Source organism: Eurytemora carolleeae, unplaced genomic scaffold (genome assembly GCF_000591075.1).
Source record: "Eurytemora carolleeae unplaced genomic scaffold, Eaff_2.0 scaffold430, whole genome shotgun sequence".
In the NCBI taxonomy this organism is placed as follows: Eukaryota; Metazoa; Arthropoda; class Copepoda; order Calanoida; family Temoridae; genus Eurytemora; species Eurytemora carolleeae.
Window position 1 is genome coordinate 159,247 of NW_019397707.1, and position 25,170 is coordinate 184,416.

General features: G+C 34.6%; 2 protein-coding genes across 3 annotated transcripts in view; both read right to left on the reverse strand.

Moving 5' to 3' along the window:
- Positions 1-13,910, reverse strand: part of LOC111715572 (transcription initiation factor TFIID subunit 3) — a 16,791-nt gene extending 2,881 nt beyond the window's left edge. The window contains exons 1-19 of one of the 2 annotated variants that reach the window (XM_023490932.1): positions 13,678-13,910; positions 13,001-13,038; positions 12,716-12,766; positions 11,491-11,581; positions 10,424-10,977; positions 9,446-9,520; positions 8,726-8,790; positions 7,792-7,984; positions 7,215-7,330; positions 6,649-6,679; positions 6,089-6,145; positions 4,800-4,864; positions 3,378-3,730; positions 3,248-3,313; positions 2,872-2,936; positions 2,563-2,643; positions 1,888-2,142; positions 785-943; positions 27-265 (exon numbers count right to left, since the gene is read on the reverse strand). In XM_023490932.1, coding sequence (XP_023346700.1) covers positions 27-265; positions 785-943; positions 1,888-2,142; positions 2,563-2,643; positions 2,872-2,936; positions 3,248-3,313; positions 3,378-3,730; positions 4,800-4,864; positions 6,089-6,145; positions 6,649-6,679; positions 7,215-7,330; positions 7,792-7,984; positions 8,726-8,790; positions 9,446-9,520; positions 10,424-10,977; positions 11,491-11,581; positions 12,716-12,766; positions 13,001-13,038; positions 13,678-13,747 — 2,624 coding nt within the window. In that variant the 5' untranslated portion in view covers positions 13,748-13,910. Of the gene's footprint in view, positions 1-26; positions 266-784; positions 944-1,887; positions 2,143-2,562; positions 2,644-2,871; positions 2,937-3,247; positions 3,314-3,377; positions 3,731-4,799; positions 4,865-6,088; positions 6,146-6,648; positions 6,680-7,214; positions 7,334-7,791; positions 7,985-8,725; positions 8,791-9,445; positions 9,521-10,423; positions 10,978-11,490; positions 11,582-12,715; positions 12,767-13,000; positions 13,039-13,677 lie in introns of both variants that reach the window. The other variant, XM_023490931.1, reaches the window with a different exon arrangement.
- A 2,600-nt stretch (positions 13,911-16,510) lies between these two features.
- On the reverse strand, positions 16,511-21,258 carry LOC111715574 (heat shock 70 kDa protein cognate 3). The gene is made up of 6 exons (XM_023490933.1): positions 20,943-21,258; positions 20,788-20,886; positions 19,186-19,351; positions 18,641-18,878; positions 17,106-18,385; positions 16,511-16,887 (listed from the first exon to the last, which is right to left on the reverse strand). Exons 1-6 carry the CDS (start codon positions 21,053-21,055, stop codon positions 16,816-16,818), a joined length of 1,968 nt encoding a protein of 655 aa, XP_023346701.1. The 5' UTR covers positions 21,056-21,258; the 3' UTR covers positions 16,511-16,815.
- Between the last annotated feature and the right edge of the window lie 3,912 nt (positions 21,259-25,170).

Genomic DNA, 25,170 nt, shown 5'->3' on the forward strand with positions numbered 1-25,170 from the left:
CCCCCCCCCCCCCCCCCCGGTCTAACCTGGTATAGATGGATATCCTATTCTCCACTAATCTATCCTGATCTTCCTCTTTCACTGCTTCAACAATATCCTCCTCATCTTCTTCATCTTCTTCATCTTCAGATTTATCCTCAAGTTTCGTTACTTTTGCCCTTCTCTCAATCCTATCAATCTTCTCTATCTTCTTCTCCTTCTCCTCCATCTTCTCTTCATCTTCCCCGGAATCTTCTTCCTTTTCATCATATTTTACCGGCATTCTCTAAAGAATAAAAATATTTAAAATAAACCTCAAGGAAAATAAAGTCTTAAGTAATATGAAAACTCTAGACTCCTTCCCCCCTCCAAGTGTGAAGTATACAAATACACATTACTCACTCTTTCAGGTTGGGTTTGGTATTAATTTATAGATATTCACTAAGGTTGTAGTTTTGTAAAATAAGAATGGGTGGTGTTCCAGGCGTTATTTCCTAAGATTCTACTTAAGCAAAGGAACTGAGTTATTGCCACAAAAGCAAATATTCTAATGCCTATATCTTTGCAACCTGATGTTGTGAACCTTCAACATTTCAAACCTAGATAATTTGATATAACGGAATTCACAGTTTGAAAGAGAGATTATAAAAATTTCCTCATTTCTGAATGGTTCCTCAAGCTTTAGGATAAAAATCTAACAATATACTTCACAAAACTATGTACAAAAGCGACTCCCCAAAAGACATCTGAAATCAGTTATTTTGTGTTATTTTGTAAAATAAATCTGAAGGTAAAAAATAAAAACCTGGATGTTATTGACCCAGCTTTCAGTTTCAGAGATGTTGAACATTTTGGCCTTTTCCTTGAGGTTCTCTTTGGCCTTTTCCTTGAGGTTATCTTTGGCCTCATCCTTACAGTTCTCTTTGGCCCCATCTTTTGTATGTTTGAGGTCAACAGAGTCATCCTTAGTATTAAAATACTGCAGTTTAACCCAGAACTTCGAAGACATCGAAAAAATTTTAAAAATGTCGTCTTTTTAACCTACTGATAATGGAATGCGGCAGATATTTAGTTTTTCAATTGAATAATTATATGGAGCTTTTTAAAGTTGTTCCCGCGTATTTTATATTTTTACAATTACTGTGATTTAGGTATAACAGTATGAAATCTATTGAAAAATTGTCAAGACGACATTTTAAAAATGCTTTCTATTTACTCCTAAGTTCTGGGTTTAAGTGTATCAAAATTAAAGGTCTGCAGTCGTAATTTAAAGTGAGCCTCCATATATAGAGTGGCATATTCACACTTCACAGTAATACCGAGACTGAAGTCTAAACAAAAGATTGAAGTATGCCACTTTTATCTTAAAATTGATTATTTTCAAGTGAGATTACTCTATCTTTATAATAAAACAAGACATTCCTATATGTTTCCTATAACCGCCCAAACGGTTGGACCGAATAGTCTGAAATTGAATAGGCTTAAAAAATTTTAAATTTTTTTTTTTATTATTCCACGGGCAACGCCGGGCACTTTTGCTAGTATTTGATAATCTTGCAGTGTGAGAAAGAGAGAACTTGTCACAGTCTTTCCCTCTTTCAAAGAGGGAAAGACATCTTTCTTATCTTTACTGATTAAAGATTTGGTTGACGCTGTGAATCTTACATGCCACTCTGTTGTAGGTAGAGGGAATATTTATCTAAATTACTTGAACAGCCCTTTAAGAATCTTTATTTCTCCGCAGGGTTTATTTGTAATTAGGGGGCTTCTGGTATATCTTCAGAAGGAAGATTTTTCATCATAACTAATCAAATCTTTTGATGTTTAAGCTTAAAAGAAAAAATAAGATTTTATTCTTTAAAAAATGGACGGATTTTACACAGGCATTTAATAGAGCAATAAACTGACCTTTTCGCTGGCATCACTGGTAGCACCGGTCAACTTCTTTAGAATCAGATCAACAGGAGACTGGGACGATCTATTTTTAATGATCGATCGTTCGACAAGATCGGTCGGACGGGGACTGGAGTTGGAAAGGCAAGGGCTTAATGTGACCGGTTCCTGGGCTCGGGAGAAGTGAAGTGTGGCTTGGGGTTTGGATTGTTGAGGGGTGGTGATAAGTTTAGGTTTTGCAAGAATGGGTTTAGGTTTTGATTTCTCAACCTGGTCCAATCAATCAATCAATTCATTAGTTACTAAAAATATCCTCCTTTCTTTAGTAGTGGATGTGAAAGTTGAAGGATTATTATTTATTAATCTTAAAAGTTAACCAATTTGTGGTTATTAAGTCGTTTTCGACTTCTATATAGATGAAAAAACAAGTTCCCTAAATTCAAAAGTGCGACAAACCCCAAAGATGTCGAAAACAACGCTAGCATAAAGGGTTATGTAGAAAAAAAGGAAGTTATAATGTTTTTTTAACGCAGAAAAAAATAGTCAATTTTATTCGTGGTATAAAAGTGAAGCAATTTCGAAAATTTAATAAATTTTTCCCAGCATATCTTTTTAATTTATTATAGAAAATACAATCACGTGTTAATCAATAAATTAATCAGTCAATAAATCATTGAATTAATTAGTTTCCTTGGGCATATTACAGTATATATTATGATGCTGAAGAATAACAGAATTCTTAAACTGTTTTCCACAAAACTTACAATTTGCCTAGATAGAAACGAGCAAGTAATAAATCAATCATCCAATCAATCAATCAGTCAGTCAGTCAGTCAGTCAATTAATCGATCAGTTATTCAATCAACTAAAAAGAAACAAATATAACAATGATTCAATCAAACAAATATAATAATCAAATATTATACAAACACATATGCCTAACAAAATAGAAGCAAATCAACCATTGAATCAATCCACATTTCAATTAATCTAACCTACCTTAGAACCTTTATTAGAGAGCAGGTTTTCTCTAAAAAGATCCGCCTGAGATACTTCAGTGAACCCTGGCACATAAAATATCAAGGTTTCGAAATGTTAAAAATTTCCAAAAATCATTTTCAATAAAAGGTTTAAGTGAACAAAGAACTAAAGGAACTTTCGTCCTAAATTTGAGTGAGGAAATGCCAAATAAAAAATGGCCTCCTTTAAACTTAATCTAACTAAAAATGTGACAGAATACCCTCGGTTCTTATGCTTGAAAAGTGTTTAATTCTGAAAAATTGCCAAATTGAGTGAGGTAAGGAAGGGAATGATGACTGAGGAATGTGTAAGGAAAATGGAAAAGAGAAGGAGAGAAAAAGAAGAGAATGAATACCTGAAGTAGAGAACTTGGAATGAAAAGAATGTTGTTTATCATGTTTATCAGGTACTTGACCTCCGTCTGAACAAGATATCATTTCAAAAACCGGTTTTTATTCAATAAAATATAAATATAAAATAAATACCTAGTTTAGACGGATTTTCTCTCACTTTTTCTTCTTCTTCTTCTTCCTCTTCGTCTTCGGCATCATCGTCGTCGTTTTCTTCTTCTTCTTCCTCGGAGGAAGATTTGTACTTTGGCACAGTCTTTCTACTCTTCCGAACCGGTTTCTCATCCTCGCTCTCACTTCCGGTATCATCCACGTGGTGTGAAACCGGCTTTCGCGCCATTTTTCTAGATTTATCCGTTTCTGTGGACTTATTCACCGGATTGTTTGAAGTTTTTTTGTCTTTGTTGTCCTTTTCATGTTTACTGCGGGATTTGTCTGAATTTCCGGTCGAGTTCAATGGACTTTTCGGGACAGCCTCTCCAATACATCTAGATATAGGGGACATTTAACTGTGACAATACTTCTGGGGTATTTTCATCAAATTATTTGCACTTTTTTCTGGAACATTAATTTACTTGAGCAGAAATTATAATTTTTCCACATACTTTTATGAAAAAAGAAAAATTAAATGTAAAATATATTGTATAGAAGACATTATTCAATAGAAAAGCTAAATGCATTTTTGTAGGATTAAAATCAAAAGGGATAAAATACATTTTTCTTTTTCCTGTAATTCTGAATTAAAATTAATTTTCCAATTAACAATTGAAATGGAGATAGGACTGTGCAAATCTCTTATTTTTATGTGATGATAAATATCTAAATAAAATATAACATTGACTAAATTATAATAATAATAATAACAGGGGCGGATACAGGATTCAAGTGAGGTGGGGGCAGGATTTTTTAGGAACAAAAAATTCATAATTAGGAACAAAAAATCGCACTGAAGGCGAAAATTTTTTTTGACTTAAAAGACTCAAAAAGAGTCAAAATTAATGACTAAAGACTAAAAAACTAGATTTTTAACTTTTCAAATACAGGATTTAAGTGAGGGGGGGGGGCAAGATTTTTTAGGAACAAAATATTCATAATTAGAAACAAAAAATCGCGCCGCATGCGAAATTTTTTTTTGACTTAAAAAGACTCAAATAGAGTCAAAATTAATGAATAAAGACTAAAAAACTAGATTTTTAACTTTTCGCCCATTATAGTTTATTAAGACATATATTTTTCCGGTTTTGCACTAGGGGTTCTTTCCCTTAATGATGCTATTGAGAAGCTATTCTGAAAAAAGACTCAAAAAGAGTCAAAATTAATGACTAAAGACTAAAAAACTAGATTTTTAACTTTTCACACATTTTAAGTTTATTAAGACATATATTTTTCCTGTTTTGCACTAGGGTTTCTTTCCCTTAAGCATGCTATAGAGAAGCTATTCTGAAAATAGGAACAAAAAATTCCAAATTCAGGGGCCCCTCCCTAAATCTTTCAGGGGGTGGCGAATGTCCCCCCGCCCCCCCTATATCAGCCCATGAATAATAATAATAATAATACCTGGCTATGTGATAAGCATGAACAAATTGATTGTTTAACACCCGTCCACACTTTTCACAGGGAATCTTTAAAATATATATATTAAAGGGACTGTTACCGTTATTTCAAGTCATTTTCAATTAAAGGGACTGTCACCGTTATTTCAAGCAAATTTCAATTAAAGGGACTGTTACCGTTATTTCAAGTCAATTCCTATTAAAGGGACTGTTACCGTTATTTCAAGTCAATTCCTATTAAAGGGATTGTTACCGTTATTTCAAGTCAATTTCAATGAAAGGGACTGTCACCGTTATTTCAAGCTAATTTCAATTAAAGGGACTGTTACCGTTATTTCAAGTCAATTCCAATTAAAAGGACTGTTACCGTTATTTCAAGTCAATTTCAATTAAAGGGACTCTCAACGTTATTTCAATTTAATTCCAATTAAAGGGACTGTCACCGTTATTTCAAGTTAATTCCAATTAAAGGGACTTTCACCATTATTTCAAGTGAATTCCAATTAAAGGAACAGTCACCGTTTTTTCAAATCAATTCCTATTAAAGGGACTGTCACCATTATTTCAAGTTAATTCCTATTAAAGGGACTGTAACCGTTATTTCAAGCTAATTTCAATTGAAGGGACTTACACCATTATTTCAAGTTAATTCCTATTAAAGGGACTGTCACCTTTATTTCAAGTTAATTCCTATTAAAGGGACTGTCACCGTTATTTCAAGTCAATTACAATTAAAGGGACTGTCACCGTTATTTCAAGTTAATTCCAATTAAAGGGACTGTCACCGTTATTTCAAGTTAATTCCAATTAAAGGGACTGTCACCGTTATTTCAAGTCAATTCCAATTAAAGGGACTGTCACCATTATTTCAAGTCACCCCAATTAAAGGGACTGTCACCGTTATTTCAAGTCACCCCAATTAAAGGGACTGTCACCGTTATTTCAAGTTAATTCCAATTAAAGGGACTGTCGCCGTTATTTCAAGTCAATTCCAATTAAAGGGACTGTCACCATTATTTCAAGTCACCCCAATTAAAGGGACTGTCACCGTTATTTCAAGTCAGCCCAATTAAAGGGACTGTCACCGTTATTTCAAGTCACCCCAATTAAAGGGACTGTCACCGTTATTTCAAGTCACCCCAATTAAAGGGACTTTAAACGCTATTTCAAGTGATCCCCAATTAAAAATAAGGAGTTTGACACATTCGGTGTTTTGTCATTCAGGACTTTTGTTTGTTTGGTGTCATGTTTTTACATGTTTTGTACACACTCCATTTAAATTCATTTAAATACCTTAGAATTTGGACTCTTGGATACATCATCTCCAGTTACAACTGCTGGAGACAAGTTCTAAGCAAATCAATTAATCAATAATTTATCGTTTTAATAAAATGAAAAATACATCTTGCTCAATAGGGAAAAAAAAGATGGCACTGAGCCTGAAACTGAATGAGTATCGTCATGAAACCTAGTAACCGAACACCAGTTTCATGAATAGGATTGGAAGTTGTGAATGTGCCAATTTTTTTATTTTGAAGAAATACTTTTTCATTTGGTTTCTTAATCTTCTTATTTTCTAGTTTCTTAAATCAAAATCTACATACATAAATAAACATAAAACGGCTGAACCGAAACCTCAAAAGACTCCAGGGAAGGTTTATGTATGATCAAAATTTTAAACAAAATTCGACTATTATAAAAATTATAAAATTCCACAACTTTTTTTTTAAATACGCGAACTTTTTTTGTTTTTGTTTTACACTATATACAAAGAGAAAATGTTAACAATTAAAATAGAAGGTGGGCGCGAAGCGCTCTAAAAATTAGTTGATAGCAGATGCAATTTATCATACCTTATTGATGACTTTCTTCACTGTATTCGATCTGAACAGGAGAAAAATATTTTAACTTTGGAATCTTTTAAAAAAACTTTAAATAACGTCAATCAATTAAGCACAGTGATTATCAATAAGTCTGTTAAAAAAATCAAGCATTACAATCAATCAATGAAGTAGGAACGTCATTATCAGCTTTATCAACCAAATCAACCTTTTCAAACACTCAATCAAGCACATTCAATCAACCAATCAATCAAATCATCGATTAATTAATCAACCAAACAACCAATCAATCAATCATTTAATCATTTAATTAATCATTTGATTATTTGATCATCTGATAATTTAATCATCTAATTATTTAATCAATTAATTATTTAATCAATTAAGTAATTAATCAGTTAATCAATTTTATCAAACACAACTGATCAGTCAATCAACACACCAACCAACTAATAGATCAATCAATCAGCCGACAAATCAATCGATCAAACAACTAATCGATAAATCAGCCAACCAATCGATCTATCAACCAACTAATCGATAAGTCAACCAACAAATCGATCAGCCAATCAATTCACCTAGTGGAGTTTATCTCGTCCTCTGAGCTCGAATCTTCACTGTCCTGATGCGCACGATTCTTGGCCGTTACGACAACGCGCGCAAAAGGTGGAGGCCGCACTGTTTTCTTGTCAGTCTGCTTGCAACAAAAACAAGGGTTACGGGACTGTAAGCTTAACTTTCTACAAGACCGTCCATGCAAAGATGTCCATTCCCGATTCACAACGGTAACCTTTATACATTTATCTAATCGAGAATATAGAAGATATTACTGTTTCTCTTTTGCGCAAGTCACTTTCTAAATATCCCACAAGTGAAATATTCAGTTGTTTTTTTAATAATTAACACTGATATCTAATTCGTCCTTGATCAAACAAAGCTTTTAAGGATATCGCTGTGAATTGGCAATTGCTATCTTTGCATGTAGGGTCACTTGAAATTGATGTAAAAATATAAGTAAGTGTAGATGGACGTTTTTTAAACATCGGCCCTTTTCTAGCTACAGGGAGGGGGCGGGATTGCAACCTTAATTTAATAAGTTGCTTTCATTACAAAAAGCTTCTAATTTTTTACTTCTAATTTTTTAATAGCTGCTACCTTAATTACAGGCGTTTTTTCTTTCTCATCCTCTGAGCTTGATTCGTCTCTCCGAGCTCTTTTTACGGGAACCTTAGGAGCATCTTTCGTCCGCTTAGACGGACTATTTCTTCCCTTAGGAGGACTTGGATCGTCCTCACTATCGGACGAGTCGTCAACAAATTCTCTAGACTTTGGTGTGGTTCGTCCTAACCTGTAAAATCATCATTATGCAAAAGTTTTGAAAGTCAATGATTTAAACGTTGGAAAATTGAAACAACTTCTCTTGTTTTTCGACGCAATTTCCCTTTTTACATTTTTCAAAAGCATTTAACATAATCAAGATTTCTATTATATTTATCAAACAATAGACTTAGTGAATCTTTAACCAATAACATCTTGATAGGTAGGAATATAGGTGACCAAAAAACTGGACAAAAGAAGGGAACAAGTTGGGTGTGCGATGAAAAAAGTAAATATATCCGCCCCCCCCCCAAAAAAAAGAACAGTAAAAAATTCGTTTGTTCATCAAGTATTAGTTTTTAATCTTTTTTTCAATATTTTTCCAAATATTTAAACCATTTCAAGCCATAACGATCAAAAACAAATGTTAAGAAAGAATAAGTGAGTAAAAAATGGGAAAATCGAGGGAATAGCTAGAGAAAAGGGTGTGATCAAAAGCAAGTATGAAGTTCCCCCTCCCCCCCAAAAAAAGAAAACGTATAAAAACCTATAATAATCCCACCTGTATACGGATTAGCAATTATAATCCAACCTGTCTGCGGATTTGCTATTATAATCCTACCTGTCTACGGATTTGCTATTATAATCCAACCTGTCTACGGATTTGCTATTATAATCCCACCTGTCTACGGATTTGCTATTATAATCCCACCTGTCTACGGATTTGCTATTATAATCCAACCTGTCTACGGATTTGCTATTATAATCCAACCTGTCTACGGATTTGCTATTGCTGGATTTAGGTTTGACCACCATTGAGCTGGCATGGAAGGATATCTACAATTTTATTGTTACAACATGTAGATTGTAGATTGTAGAAGGTTAAAGGTTAAATAAGAGGGTTTATTTAAAATTACATTTTTAGTTAGTTAGCCGGGTAACCCACAAAAAAAGGAGCCGGGTAAATTACACAAAAATTAGAGCCGGGTAAATTACACAAAAACTGGAGCCGGGTAAATTACACAAAAAACTGGAGCCGGGTAAATTTCAATAAAAAACAGGAGCCGAGTAAACCACAAAAAATGGAGCCGGGTAAATTACACAAAAAACTGGAGCCGGGTAAATTACAATAAAAACTGGAGCCGGGTAAATTACACAAAAACTGGAGCCGGGTAAATTATAAAAAATAAATGGAGCCGGGTAGATTACACAAAAAACTGGAGCCGGGTCCGATCCAGATGCAGCGTTTCGGATCCGAATCCGGTCGGATCCGTATCATTTGGTCGGATCCGGATCCGTATCAGGAAACGTTGATATGAAAAATATACACCCCTGTAACAAGAGAAGAATAAAGAAACACTGCCAGATAGTGAGCTTCGTGGTTATCTGATAAAATATCAAACAAAAAATAAGGTGTGCTATATTGCTTTTATAAATTTGAATTAAATTCTTCTGAAAAAAAAAATGTTGAAAGTGTTGTAAAACTAAATTCCTTGTGATATTCTAGAGTCATCGCGTCTGAGAACTTCTTCTTGCATTTGTCACAGGATACCTTCTGTTTCACCACCTAGGAGTGTAAACTCAGTGTACCGCAAGTATACAGTGTACTTCAAGTATACAGTGTACTGCAAGAGTACAGTGTACTGCCTGAAAGTGTACAGGGTACTGCCTGTAAGTGTACAAGTTACTGCCTTTAAGAGTACAGGGTACTGCCAGCAAGAGTACAGAGTACTACCTGTAAGAGTACAGGGTACTGCCTGTAAGAGTACAGAGTCCTGTCTGTAAGAGTACAGGGTACTGCCTGTAAGTGTACAGGGTACTGCCTGTAAGTGTACAGGGTACTGCCTTTTAGTGTAACAAGGTACTGCCTGTAAGTGTACAGGGTACTGCATGTAAGTGTACAGGGTACTGCCTGTAAGTGTACAGGGTACTGCCTGTAAGTGTACAGGGCACTGTCTGTAAGTGTAACAGGGTACTGCTTGTAAGTGTACGGAGTACTGCCTTTAAGAGTACAGGGTACTGCCTGCAAGAGTACAGAGTACTGCCTGTAAGAGTACAGGGTACTGCCTGTAAGTGTACAGGGTACTGCCTGTAAGTGTACAGGGTACTGCCTGTAAGTGTAACAGGGTACTGCCTGTAAGTGTACAGAGTACTGCCTAAAAGTGTACAGTGTAATACCTTCAAGTGAACACACCGTGCACAAAAAGGTATTTTTTTAAACAATGTAAAAGCATATTAAATCATTAAATTCTTATTACAGCCATTTTTCACAGAGATCATACAGTAATTAATTTGTACTACATTTGTTTTTATATGCGAACACTTTCCCTTAATGTTTTATTTTTAAAATCTTACTATTTTACATGAAATATATATCCCTGGGCCATGAAGTCGACTTTCATTAACCCAAGCTATAAACAACCTATAACCCCCCCCCCCNGAGGAAATACACTGGGACTTGACTAATTACCTTATGTTCAGGTGTAGAGGGTGCTATTGATGCTGTACTCTTATCTTGTTTGTGATTAGTCAAACTTTTCCCCGCATTTTCTTCAGAGTTTGGCGGATGTTTGTTGTTCTCAAGAGGTTTGGTTTTTGTTTTATCCACCGTTTTGACTTTCTCATAATGATTGCTTTTGTTGAGGGATTCAGCTATTTCAATGGGTTTAGCTTTCTCGGTTGGTTTAGGTTTCTCGGTGGGTTTAGCTTTCTCGGTTGGCTTAGCTTTCTCAATTGGTTTAGCTTTCTCGGTAGGTTTAGCTTTCTCAATAGGTTTAGCTTTCTCAATAGGTTTAGCTTTCTCAATAGGTTTAGCTTTCTCAATGGGTTTAGCTTTCTCGGTTGGTTTAGTTTTCTCAACAGGTTTGGCTTTCTCGAAAGAATTAGTTTTCTCGATAGGTTTAGCTTTCTCAATAGGTTTAGCTTTCTCAGTGCTGCTTGAAGGTTTAGAAGTAAGTTTCACATTATTTCTAATTTTCTCTCCAGGTTCAGATAGAGAACTGTCAAGCTCATCTTTCACACTCTCTGAAAAAGTACAGGGTTGGATTTGACACAGGGGGTGTATACTTTCTCGAAAAATCTCCCTTCCCCCTTTTTTACAAATCACGTGTCCTCAGAAGTTAGACAAGCTTGCGCGGAGCGGACAATTTTATTTTAGGTTATATTCGTTGAATTGGGGAACATTAATTAATTCTTAGGTGAAGAGTATTAAATGAAAATGAAAATGAAAACATTTCATTCCCCTCCCCCCCCCTCCTAAATCATCAAAAATATCCCCCCCGGGTAAGGTAATTTTGAAAAAATATACACCCCTGTAACAAGAGAAGAATAAAATCCGCAAAATTATGAGGATCCCCGGATTGGAATCAAAATAAAATGGATTTCTTAGCGCTCCTTTAAAGGTAGTGTTCACTAAAAATGAAATGCGGTTTAGACAGTAGCTCAATTACATTTGGTTTTGATCGCTTCTAACTTTTCGCGAACACTCCTTTTAAAGGTAGTCTTGAAACTTCGTTCCCATTCCCTTGTTTTATTTACCTCTTTCAGCATCAGTGTGGTACATTTCATGGTAGGAGAGCTGGGAGGAGTTTTTAAACTTCTTTTTACAAACAGTACAGGAGAACCCAGTCTATACAATATATACAAAACAGGGTGTCCCAATAAACATGAGAATTAAGTGACCACTTTTATATCGTCTTCGATCCATGCGGCATTTTTTCATGAACACAATTATTGCAGTATTCCACTTAAAACATCTAATTTCGAAAGCGCCAGGCCTTGAGATTTTCAAAATGTGGTCTTCCAACCAAACTATTGTTGTAAAGTGAAAATTGACGAAGATATTGCAAAACTTGTAAAAATTTCAATTTATTTATAAAATTAAAATTGACTTATGCAGATATCTAATATCTTTGTCAATTTTTAAGACACAAGAAATGAATATATAAAGACCACTTTATGAAAATCTCGTAAGACGTACAGCCTCGTTTTTATACTTTCTTTTCCATTCATAATATATCAATTCCCATGTTTATTGGGACACCCTGTACATGAGAACCAAGACTTATTCACACTATTTAAAAAATATATATTTTACAAACAATAGAAAAACTACTTTTAGTCTCAAGTTATGTTTTAGTCTAATCCAATAAACATTAAACACAGGAACTGTGGCCATTTGAATAAATGAATTGATTGTCGTGTTTTAAACTTTATATGTGCTAAATTCTGACAATTTTTTCTACTGTCTCTAAAGCAGAATCCGCAAGTCACTTTAAGGAGAAACCAGCATTGAAAATAACCATTTTTAAAAATAAAATATGACTGATATCTTGATGCATCCTCATGGGTATCTTGATGCATTCTCGGATGCATTCTTTGTACCGTTGTAAATCGGACATTACGATACGCTGTAAATTTAGACACTCTAAATTGATCGCTTAAACTAAAATGTCCGTAAGTTTTGAAGAGGTAATTTAAGAAAAGGTTTATTAAAAAAAGGTAATAGAGAAACAACAAATTTCAAAATTAATTATGGAGTTTAGAAACAAATTAATCGAAAAAAGATATTCTCTAAGCTCTGTAAATAAAAAATAAATAATCAAAAAAAAATATATATAAAACTCTTTATCAAAAAAGCTATTAGAGGGAGACACCCTCTCTTAGCTTTCATAAGAGAGTGGCGTCCAGGAAATTTGCAGGGCAAAATACTGCAGGGCAAAATAACTCGCAAAAAAATTTGTTGCATTTTTTTATCCCTCACCTTGGTATGAGTCAAATCATGTTCATCTAAAGCACTTCTACTTTTAAAACTCTAAAATAAAAACAGAATTTGGAAACTTTAAATCCGTTATTAATAATTAATTCGTAGGTTTCCTATTCTAAGCGTGTAATATCTTGAAAAATGCCAACTCTTTGGATTTCAAACGTATTTCGGATCGACATTGAAGTATATATAAATGCACAATTAAGAACAAAGCTAATCAGTGGTTAGGAAATAAAAATAATTTCTATAAAAAAGGAATTTCTCGTTAAAAAAAAAAATTACCTTACTACACAAATTGCAGTTGTAGCTCTTTAATTCCTCTAAATATTTTAACAGATTAGAGATTCTTTAGGATAAGATTTTTTAAAAGTTTGCTAAGAAATGGCGAAAATTAATAAACCATAAATTTCTGAACTTAAGAGTTAGCTTCTGTTTAGACAATTTCGGGGCCGGGCGCTGAGGCTAGGACAGACTAAGGGGCCGGTCTCCCTTGTTACTCTGGTAATTTCCTAGACAACGATTTTAGACCCCCCCCCCCACTCCTTTTAATTTTATACATTTTGTATAATTGATCATGTGGCCGCAGCGCCCGGCCCCCTAGCCTGTCCTAGCCGCGGCGCTCGGCCCTCTGGCCTGTCCTAGCCGCAGCGCTCGGCCCCCTAGCCTATCCTAGTCGCAGCGCTCGGCCCAGAAATTGTCTTAACCTACCCTAACCCTAAAATAATAATAATTTTGCTGTAAAATAAGTGGTAACATACAAAATTGATAGGAGGGGAGGAGGGGGGGGGGGTATAAATAAATTTCTTGTAAAAGTTTGTAACTTTAAAATTATTGTTTCATAAATCAAATAATATTTTGAAATCTAAAACAAACTTTAGAACTTTAAAAATTGGATAAGTTAGAAAAGCATAAACCATGAGGTATTAGAAGAGGTGGCGGGGATATCCATGAATTCCTACCTTCTGTGCTAGGTTGAGAATACCCTAATCCAACAGATTTCAATTCTCCTTTTGTTTTAAACTTCTTCATTTTAACATGGCAAACCCGGGGAGCGCTTGAGCGAAAATCTGGAGGAAAAAAACTTTTAAATTATTCAGAGAAACTTAATTTTACAAATTTAGCGCCTGGCTATACAAATTTAAAGTAATTAGTAAACAATTGGTTTGATTTCTTCGGCTTCGAAGCCAAGCGCACTGTTAATTTTTTGCCGCAACATATTTTAAATTCTACAGTTCCGGACCCGAGACTTTTCAAACAGTTGAGAACGCGACATTTATTTTTACAACATTTTGCAATAATTTTTGATCTTTTTAAGGGAATGCGTGTCTAAAATTGAAAAGTTCCACCTATAACACAGGAACGTGTATTGTGAGCAGGATTTTTTGTCATGGATGGATGGGGGGGGGGGGGTAATTAATACATTGTAAACAGGGGCTCGATACATTATTCTTTTATGTTGGAAATGGACTGTCTATTTTAAATATTTCAGTGCTTAATAACTTGTTTTTAGCTTACAGTAGGGGAAATGTAAACTGTACGGGGATCCTCCCCCTCTATATGCCCCTGTCCTTATAGGGTCACCCACAAACAAGTTAATAATGCAAGGAAAGTTATTTTAGAGGTGTATGCATTTTTTGTCTTTTGTACTGCAGTGTACTGTCTTTGGACGGTAATGTAAACACAAGACGGATGTCGAAGCCTGACATGGGATCCATCTTTCACATAAAAAATCAATGAAATATTCTGGTCATAGGAAACTTATGTGAATTATTAAAATTTTCAAAATTCAATTCCTTAATCCTCCTCGGATACTAAACGAACACTGATGCATCTATTCTTGTTTACAAATTCCGCCCAGAGAGAACTGATTTGAATATGTACGCAGAGTATACGCAACTGCAATTAAATTTCCTTGCATTATAACCTTGCCCACAACCACAAGGATGGACTCTACAACCATGACTATAAGCTCGATTTTTGGTTTCTGCATCCTGCAGTTCGAAGTATTATTTAATAACAATGAAATCGACAAAATGTTTTAAATTCAAATTATAATCAAATATATGTCATGAATTGATAAGGAAAACAAATTTATAATTTCAGAGGCCGAATTGAAAGAATTTGAGCGGCGGCTTAAATTAAAGCCGCGGCTCAAATATATAGTTAGTTTAACTTAAAATTGTATTCAATGTTTAAAGATTTAAATCTATAATTTCAGGTTTCTTAGGCGGTTTCTGCAGAGCTGAAAATCTTTGACCCCCCCCCCCCCATTGAATTATCATTAAAACTCTACCGTGTCAATTCTGTCTAAAATCGTATCTAACCATGATAGAGCTGGTTTATGATTAAGCCAAAAATAAGCCAGTTTTGGCCTTCAAGGAACCCTTAATACAAGAAAACGGACAAATATGGGTTGTAACATGAAGAAGTCAAAAATATGCCAGTTTTGGCCTTCAAGGAACCCTTAATGCAAGGAAACGGACTAATATGGGTTGTTACATGATTAAGTCAAAAATATGCCAGTTTTGGCCTTCAAGGAACCATTAATGCAAGGAAACGGACTAATATGGGTTGTTACATGATTAAGCCAAAAATATGCCAGTTTTGACCTACAACGAACCCTGAATACAAGAAAACGGACTAATCAATTTCTGGATATCGTCTTTGCAGTCTCACCCTTTGCAGGTAACCCTGTATATAGTTTTCCTTAAACATTTACAAATTCATAAAAACCTTAACAGTCAATTGAAGCCGATAAACTTGTGCTTTTATGACCAATTAAAACTGAACCCTACTCCACTACATGAGAATTCTTCTTTTTAAGAAAGTAAATTAGAAAGTAAATCAATCATGCTATCTTTGTATATTGATTTTTTTCCTGTGTGATTGTTCTGTAAAAATTACTTGTACACTTTTGGTTCAGAAACGAAAGAGAAAAAGCAAAAACTTCTTTTATCTTCCAACATTCTAATTCTTTAACAGATAAAGTTTCAAGCAGAAAATTTTTAATTATAATTATTATAAATACCAAAAAATAAAAGTACGACGATCTGTCGGAGTATGAAAATAACGCCTAAATATGTAATACCATACCAACTTTTCAACTTTATCAGTTACATAATAAGCACTAAAGGGTGTCCCACGAAACATGACAGTTGCTAGTTTTGAATGTCGTCTTCCATACACTGTTATAGATATTAAAGGCTGTTTGCAGTTTATTTCGTTTAAAAAATCTTTTGCACAAACATATTTTACTTTAAAGTTAATTTTACTATAATATGACTCCCATGTAATATTTTTAAACTATTTATCAACTTCAACTGTCATGTTTCGTTGGACACCCTGTACTTAAGAAACTAAAGAAAAATAAAATATCCCAATCAGTATCCCAGCATAATTTTCTCAACCTACATTTTCTCCTAACCGTAAACAGCCTTCGCTATCAGATTTCGTTCTGAGCTCGAATGTATGTGTAGTTTCATATCCTCCATACAACGGAATTATTTATCTATATTTCGTTGTTCTAAATGTTAATTTCATTTTCAGTTTCTCTGCGAAAGAGAATTTCTATTCCTTGTTTATAAAGCCAAGTGGAAACTCATGGATATAAACTTTTTTCGAGAAAAAAAACAAGAGCATCTTCCACTATTTTTAGACAGATTTTAAGGTTTCAAGAATACCGTTCGTACTGTTACAAATCGAGCATTGCCATCATTACAACAAGTGTTACTCTAAATTTCGCTTTTAGTCCTTTCAATCATGGAATAATGCTTAATGTCAAAAAAACGTTCATAACTAATTTAAAAGTTTTTATTAAAACCTAACAGAAGATTTATTCATATCACAAAACTTATCAACAAATAATAAATATGGATTTACATTCATATCATTCATTGGTTTACATTTCATTCAAGACCTTGGGTTCTTAAGGTCATGAGTGCTCGGAATGCGCGGATTTTTCCACGAACTTAGTGGATTTTATGCAAACCGTAGTTCACAGATTTCTCTGGTCACGTGATCTCACTTTTAACAGCCTTGTACCGCCCCGCCGCTATTAATTAAATGTCTATAGGGGCGAGGGATGGGATGAGATGAGATTACAATTCATCCTTGAGGTCCTCATCCTCCTCTCCTCCCTCTTCACCGCCGGGGGGAGCTCCACCAGCACCCTGAAAAAAAAACAAGATTAAACAATTGAAAAAACTAAAATTATTCGAAATCAAAATTCCAAAATTTATCCAGAGAGCTTCCAGTTTTCCTTTCTTGAGGGACTCAACACCCATTTGAAACCATAGATTTATCTAATCCCAGGGGAGTGGAATAGTCCACATCTCCCCCCTCCCCCTGAATACGCCTGTTAGATAAATTATTTTTTTTTAAAAATCACCTGGTACAGTTTAGCAATAATAGGTTGAATAATATCCTCCATCTCCTTCTTCTGAGCCTTCAGCTCCTCGGCATCAGCCTCCTGGTTCTCCTCCAACCAAGCGATCTTCTCAGTCAAGATCTCTTCAATCTTCTCCTTCTCGTCATCACTCAGTTTACCACCAAGCTTTTCCTTATCAGCGATCTGGTTCTTAAGACTGTAAGCGTAGCTCTCGAGCTCGTTCCTAGCCTCAACACGTCCCTTGAGCTTAGCGTCCTCATCAGCAAACTTCTCAGCATCATTAATCATCCTCTCGATGTCCTCGGGGGTGAGTCTGTTCTGGTCGTTGGTGATGGTAATTTTCTCCTTGTTTCCAGTTCCCTTGTCCTCAGCAGACACCTGGAGGATACCATTGGCGTCGATCTCGAAGGTGACCTCGATCTGGGGAACTCCTCTGGGTGCTGGGGGGATGTTTGTCAGATCAAATTTACCAAGCTGATGGTTGTCCTTGGTCATGGGACGCTCTCCCTCAAAAACCTGGATGGTGACAGTGTTCTGATTATCAGCAGCAGTGGAGAAAATCTGGGACTTCTTGGTGGGAATAACAGTGTTCCTGGAGATCAACTTGGTCATCACTCCTCCGACAGTTTCAATACCAAGGGTCAGTGGGTTAACGTCGAGCAGGACTAGATCTCCAGTATCCTGTTCTCCAGAGAGGACTCCAGCCTGGACAGCAGCTCCATAGGCAACAGCTTCATCAGGGTTGATTCCTCTGGAGGGTTCCTTTCCATTGAAGAACTCCTTGACAAGAGCCTGGATCTTGGGGATACGAGTTGAACCTCCAACAAGAACAATCTCGTCAATATCCTTCTTACTAAGATCAGCATCTTCTAGAACCTTCTGGACGGGTTTGAGGGTTCCACGGAACAGATCCATGTTAAGTTCTTCAAATTTAGCTCTGGTCAGAGTCTCTGAGAAATCCTCTCCATCAATCAGAGATTCAACCTCAACACGAACCTGGTGAGCGGCGGACAGTGCTCTCTTGGCCTTCTCAACTTCACGTCTCAGCTTCTGAACAGCTCGCACGTCCTTTCTGAGATCCTTGCCCTTCTTCTTCTTGTACAGCTTGATGAAGTGCTCCATGACCCTCTGGTCGAAATCTTCTCCTCCAAGATGAGTATCTCCGTTGGTAGAGACGACCTCAAAAACTCCGTTGTCAATTGTAAGCAGAGAGACATCAAAGGTACCACCTCCAAGATCGAAAACAAGAACATTCTTCTCTCCATCCTTCTTGTCCATACCTAAAAACAAACATTGAATGAAATCAAAACAGATATATGAAATATTTATTTTGTTATTTGATCTCAAACTGTTTGAGGTAAAAAAATTAAAGAATTTTTTTTAAAAGAAGTTTCTGGAAGGGGTGGGAGGTTCAGAATGAAAAACTTCTAAGACTAAAACAACACTGTTAGAAAGGCATATATATATTAAAAAATTACAAATGTAAAGCAAAATCGACAATCGACATGCCAATAGGAAACAACAAAAATAATTACCGTAAGCAATGGCAGCGGCGGTAGGTTCGTTGATAATCCTCATAACATTAAGACCAGCAATGACTCCGGCATCCTTTGTAGCCTGTCTCTGGGCATCGTTAAAGTAGGCGGGGACGGTGACAACGGCGTGGGTGACCTTCTTGCCAAGATACGCCTCGGCGGTTTCCTTCATCTTAGTCAGCACCATGGCGGAGATTTCCTCTGCGGCGAATGTTTTCTGTCCCTGGCTAGTCTCAACCTGAACAAAAATATATTTTTATATTTTTAAAAACAAATCTGACAATCTATAACTTGTAAGGCGTGGTGGGGGGGGGGGTGGTTTTGACCCTCATTAGAGATAAAGAAAAAATGTAATTGAAGAGTTAAAAGGCAAGTTAGAGGTGGAGGGGGGGTGAAGGGGGGTCTCGAGAAACCAAAAATTCATTTTTAGATTTCTCTTAACTAAATTCAAAGAAGTGAGAAATAAGAAATTCTTATTTTTTAGTTAAAAAATAAACTCAATAACTTTGAAACTTATTAAAAAATATTAGCATCAAATAATTAACCTGAATATGCGGCTTAGCATTCTTCTCAACAAGCTTGAAGGGGAAATATTTCATGTCGCTGGCGACAGTTTTGTCAGACCAGTCACGACCAATCAGTCGCTTAGCGTCGAACACAGTGTTCTCAGGGTTAGTTGTCAGCTGATTCTTGGCAGCATCTCCAATCAATCTAAATATATTAGAAAAATTAAAAATATATCTTTTTTTATCCTAAAAAATTTCTTATTCTTTAAATCTTATTATAAATATTATACATCATAAATTAATCTTTATTATTATGCACACCATAAACAAAAACAAGAATGCATAAAAACAAATTAAAAAATAATTTCTCTCACGGAAAAAAAAAAATCAACACTTTTTGTAATAATTAGTTCTCCTAATTTTACTTTATTATTCCTAAAAATTCCCAGATTTACTTAGTACAACCCTTAAATTAGGTCTATATAAAGAGGTGGTTAAAATTCAAGAAAATATCAACCCCTGCACATTAAAAGGTATCATCAGTGCTCTAATAGAGTCTGAGTATGATGTTAACAAGTATTGCTTATTGATTTAAAGATTGATTGCCAACATGAAATAAATAGCAAGTATAATAACAACGAAAAAACAGCTGCATTATATTAAAAATTAAAATCTCTAATAAAATATATATATAAAGATTATAATAATATAAATTACAAAAAGAAATATGCAAGGGTCAGTCCTTGCAAATTATTTATATTTGTGTTTAAGAATAAGAAAAAAAGTATATGAATGCGCTACTTAATTTCTGAGTAAAACAAGAATTGCTCATATGTTTTATTTTAAGATTAGATTGCTGAAATCATGTAAACTAAATTTACACGACTAAACTTCATTTATTAACATGAAATAAATAGAAAGTATAAGTTTAAGAACCAGGAATAAGAAAATAAATAGCAATGTATTAAAAATTAAAACCTCTAATAAAATATATATATGTATTATAGTATTACTATAAATTAATAAGAGAAATATGCAGGGTCAGTCCTAGCAAATTATTTTTATTTGTGTTCAACGATTAGAAAAAAGTATATAATGCGCTACTGAGAGTCTGATTAAAACAAAATTGCTCATATGTTTGGTTTATAGATAGAACATTACTTTAATTGTGTAAACTAAATTTACACAAAACTTCATCTATTAACATGAAATAAATAGCAAGTATAATAAATTGAGAACCAAGAATAAGAAATAAATAGCTGCCATGTATTAAAAATTAAAACGGTTTTTGGACCCCCCCCCCCCCCCCCCTCCTATCAATTTTGTACATGGGTGTGACAGGAAGTTTCTTAACTTAACCTAACCCGTGGCCGCAGCGCTCGGCCCCCTAGCCCATCCTAGCCGCAGCGCTCGGCCCAGAAAGTATCTTAAGCTAACCTAACCCTAAATAACAAAAAAAAAAAATAATAATAAATTTGCTGAAAAATAAATGGTCATGTACAAAATTTATAGAGGAGGGGGGGGGTCCAAAAATCGTATACTAGGACAGACCCTAATTATATAAATTTAAACAATTTCCTAGATTCATTGCCCCCCCCCCTAGCTTATCTTAAATCTATGTACTTAACGACCTCTCCTTACCTTTCTCCGTCGGCTGTAAATGCCACGTAGCTGGGTGTGATTCTGTTTCCCTGGTCGTTGGCAATAATCTCAACTCTGCCGTTCTTAAACACTCCAACACTAAAAAATAAAATTGTAAAAAAAATTATTTAAAAATATAAAATAGATCAACTTACCAAGAATAGGTGGTTCCTAGATCAATACCAATCACAGTCCCAATATCAGCATCCTTCTTTTCCTCAGATCCGAAAACGGCCAACACGGCCGATAAAAGGAATAGAACCTTCATTTTATTTACTGTCCGTACACGGCACTTGTAAATTTAACCTACCCACTGAAAATGTTCCAAGTTATGCACAGTTTGTTAAAACAAATATTTTCCTGTTCTCGTTTCGAATTCTCGAAGGCTTAATTGTGGCTTTGAAAACTTGTGAAGAACACTTTTATGTTATGTTTTTGATTTAATGGTTCATTGAAAACTGAATTCGAAACAAGATCAGGGCATTAAATATGACATGATAGTAGAGCTAAAACACGTATACTAGTCGCTCTGATGACATATGCTAGAATGTGCCGGTGTATTCCTGGATCGTGGATTACTCTGATTGGTCGGAATATATCCTTATCTCGCCTCTCATTGGTTCAAATTTTCCAGCAGCTTTTCTAATTTTGGCGGATTTTGGGGATTCTAACATTTTTCTTAAAGGTTTTCATATGCTGGCATTAGATAATTTAAAATGTTTTGAACAAGAAAATTTGCGTTTTGGAAAAAATATAATCTTCAAAATGTTCTTTACCATCCCTGATCTGTCGGCGTAGGCAAAGTGGCTGGCTGTGATTGGCTGGTTGACCTGGTAAAGCCGCTCCTATTGGACCACGTTCAGACTTCAGACGAACCCTATACAGCTTTTCCTATCAAGGGCTGTTTTACTTCACAATATATTTTGAATTGAATCTTTTACTTGTATTATTTGGCGATTTTTTGAGAGACATCTTTTAAAGCAATGTAAGAAAGAAATTATAATCTAAATAAATTTCCCCGATTTTCGTATATCCCGAGAAAATATTCTACGTGGAAGGCAAAACAAACAGGTTTCAGGATGGTTGCCACCTTGGTAGAGCTGGTTCAAGAACCCCCCCCCCACACTTATACCCTTCCGTTTCCTCCATATTCCCCCTAAATTTGTACTGATCATTAAGATTCATATATAACTGATGTTCTACAAACAATTAATGCAGTATAATAAAAAAGTAAAATCTTTCATTTACCTAACTTAAATCTCAGCTTTTTATAATCCTATTATATCATTTAAAATTATCGTATAATTTGTCTTTTATATTTATAGATCAATTTAAAGCTTTTTAATAGAAGAATTATTTTGTATTATGCAATTAAATCTGAAAAGAAGATTAAAAATCAACTAAATTTTTCACCAATTAACATTATTGACATATATTAAAATATTCATTTCTTAAACTTTCTCCCAGATCTTACTCTTCCATTTTAGGGTCCATATCGCTTAAATTTTTTTTATGAAAATTATGGATTTCAATGATCCAGGGGAGCTAGGGGGCTCAGCTTTCATATTCCGCCCCCTACCCCATGGATACACCTCTGACCTCATTTCTTTCTCATTTAATCAATTTTACCAATAATATCTACAAGTAAATATTTGTTAATTAGATTTTAGGACTTGAACATTTTTCGTTTTAAATAATTTCCTTGTTCGAGAGAGAAATAAACATTTATGATTTATGATGAGCCACAGATGCATATTGATACTATAAGTATAAAGATGAGAAAATAATTTTAAAAGGTATTTTAGTTCAGGTCATTTATTCAATACTTTATCATCTTCTTTTATTTCGTAACTATTTTTAAAAATGTATTTTTTCGGATCGGAAAAGACAAATCACAAATTCCTATTTGCAATTTTATTTCATTATATTTCAACAAATTTTTTTATATAAATTAGTATTCTCTGTTTGTATGTTTGTTTGTCCGATCATAACTCATGAACCCCTGAACCCATTTTACCCTAAATTTTGATTGAAGAACTCGGTAGGACTGCACGCGGGAATAATCTAAAGCTTGATTTAAAAGTTCTAAGTTGAGTTTTATAGAGAAATTTTAGTTCCCAGACAAAGTTGTTTCTCCAAGCTATAAGTATAGAATATTTCTATAAAGGGACCGTTCACTTATTTGGGTAATTTCATGGTAAACTAAACAGCCTAATCGCTGTTGATTGGTATTTAGTCTTACTTTTCAAAGACAACTGTGGCCGGAGAACAAGCCGATTTTTCGTTTAGAATTTGTAAACGTAATTTATAGAATTTGACAGTCAATGTAATTTTAATTGTGTATTGCCTTAATTGCGTCTGAGCAGTGAGCAGACATGATTGAGATATCCATTTCTCTTTGAAAATAAAAAAAATCTTCAAATTCTATAAAAGTGACTTCCAGATTTAGGCGCGGAAGCAAATACTATAAATCGAGTTAAACAAAATTTCGAGGTGGCTCGGACGAGCAAATGAGGAGAGTGTGGCTCGGAATAGGATTGGTTGTGGTTGGCCTTCATCCCCTCGTTGAACACAATTCCAGAATAGCGAGGATATCCTCCTCATTGTTGCTATAGATCAAGGGTATAATGCAAGGAAAGTTATTTGCGGTCATGTATACTCTGCGTACATATTGAAAAAAATATATTTATTCTGATTAAATCAAATCAAATTATTCTTTTAAAGACGTCCTACACCCACACACCAAAATTGAAGTGACTATACTTAATCAATAATGAAGTGAGGAATTACGATTTGTATTTTTGCTAATTTGATATTTGAATGTCTTTAAAATAGACTCAATTTGCCACCAAAACTTCATTTTTTGAAATTTTTATTTCATTTGCTAATTATTTACATTACATTTTATTCATTGCAAATAAAGGATGTCCAAAAAGAAGTTAAAACGTTTATGTGAGTGATGAGAGGCAAATTTAGCGAAGTATTGCAAACATGTTTTTGGTTGCCTAAGATTTTTTTTATTTTTCGCCAAAAATGTCGCATAATTTTTTTTACGAAATTCCTAATTTCTCACAAAAACGTTTTAACATCTTTTTCACTTACGTAAACGTTTCAACTTCTTTTACCACTCACATAAACATTTTAATATATTTTTCCACTTAAATAAACGTTTTAACATTTTTTCCACTTACATAAACGTGTTAACTTCTTTATCCACTTACAGAAACGTTTTAACTTCCATTTCCACCTACATAAGCGTTTTAACTTCTTTTTCCACTTACATAAACATTTTAATATCCTAAAACTTCCTTTTAACTTACAACTTCCTATTGACCTACAACTTCCTATCAAACTAAAACGTCCTATCAACCTACAAAGTCCTATCAACCTACAACTTCCTATCGACCTACAGCTTCCTATCGACCTTCAGCTTCCTATCTAACTACAACTTCCTATTGACCTACAACTTCCTATCGACCTAAAATTTACTATCAGCCTACAACTTCCTAGCAACACACAACTTCCTATTAACCTACAAATTCTTTTCATCCTACAACTTCTTATTGACCTACAACTTCCTATCAACCTACAACTTCCTATCAACCTACAACTTCTTATTGACTTAAAACTTCCTATTTATCTCCAACTACTTATCAACATACAACTTCCTATTGACCTACAACTTCCTATCAACCTACAACTTTTTATTGACCTACAACTTCCTATCAACCTACAATTTTTTATTGACCTACAACTTCCTATCGACCTACAGCTTCCTATCAACCTACAACTTCCTATTGACCTACAACTTCCTTTTGATCTACAACTTCCTAAAAACCTACAACTTCCTACTAACATACAACTTCCTAGCAACCTACAACTTCCTATCAACCTACAACTTCCTATCAACATACAACTTCCTATCAGCCTACGCCTTCCTATCGACCTACAACTTCCTATCAATCTACAACTTCCTAACAACATACAACTTCCTATCGACCTACAACTTCCTTTCAACCTACAACTTCCTATCAACCTACAACTTCTTATTGAACTACAAGATATACAGTAAACCTAGAATACAGTAAACCAAAATCACAGTAAACCAAGGATACGGTAAACCTAGGATACAATAAACCAAAGATATAGGAAACCAAGGATACGGTAAACCTAGGATGCAATAAACCAAGGATACAGTAATAAACCAAGGATACATTAAACCAAAGCCACAGTTAACCAAGGATACGGTAAACCTAGGATACAGTAAATCAAGGATACATGTAAACCAAAGCCACAGTAAACCAAGGATATAGTAAACCTAGGATACAATAAACTAAGGATACAGTAAACCAAGGATACAGTAAACCAAGAATACAGTAAACC

Coding starts and splice junctions, on each gene's coding strand:
- LOC111715574 (XM_023490933.1), bottom strand. CDS start 21,055: ATGAAGGTTCTATTCCTTTTATCGGCCGTGTTGGCCGTTTTCGGATCT. Junction 20,887..20,942: donor CTAGGAACCACCTATTCTTG/GTAAGTTGATCT, acceptor TTTATTTTTTAG/TGTTGGAGTGTTTAAGAACG. Junction 16,888..17,105: donor TTATTGCTAAACTGTACCAG/GTGATTTTTAAA, acceptor TTTTTTTTTCAG/GGTGCTGGTGGAGCTCCCCC.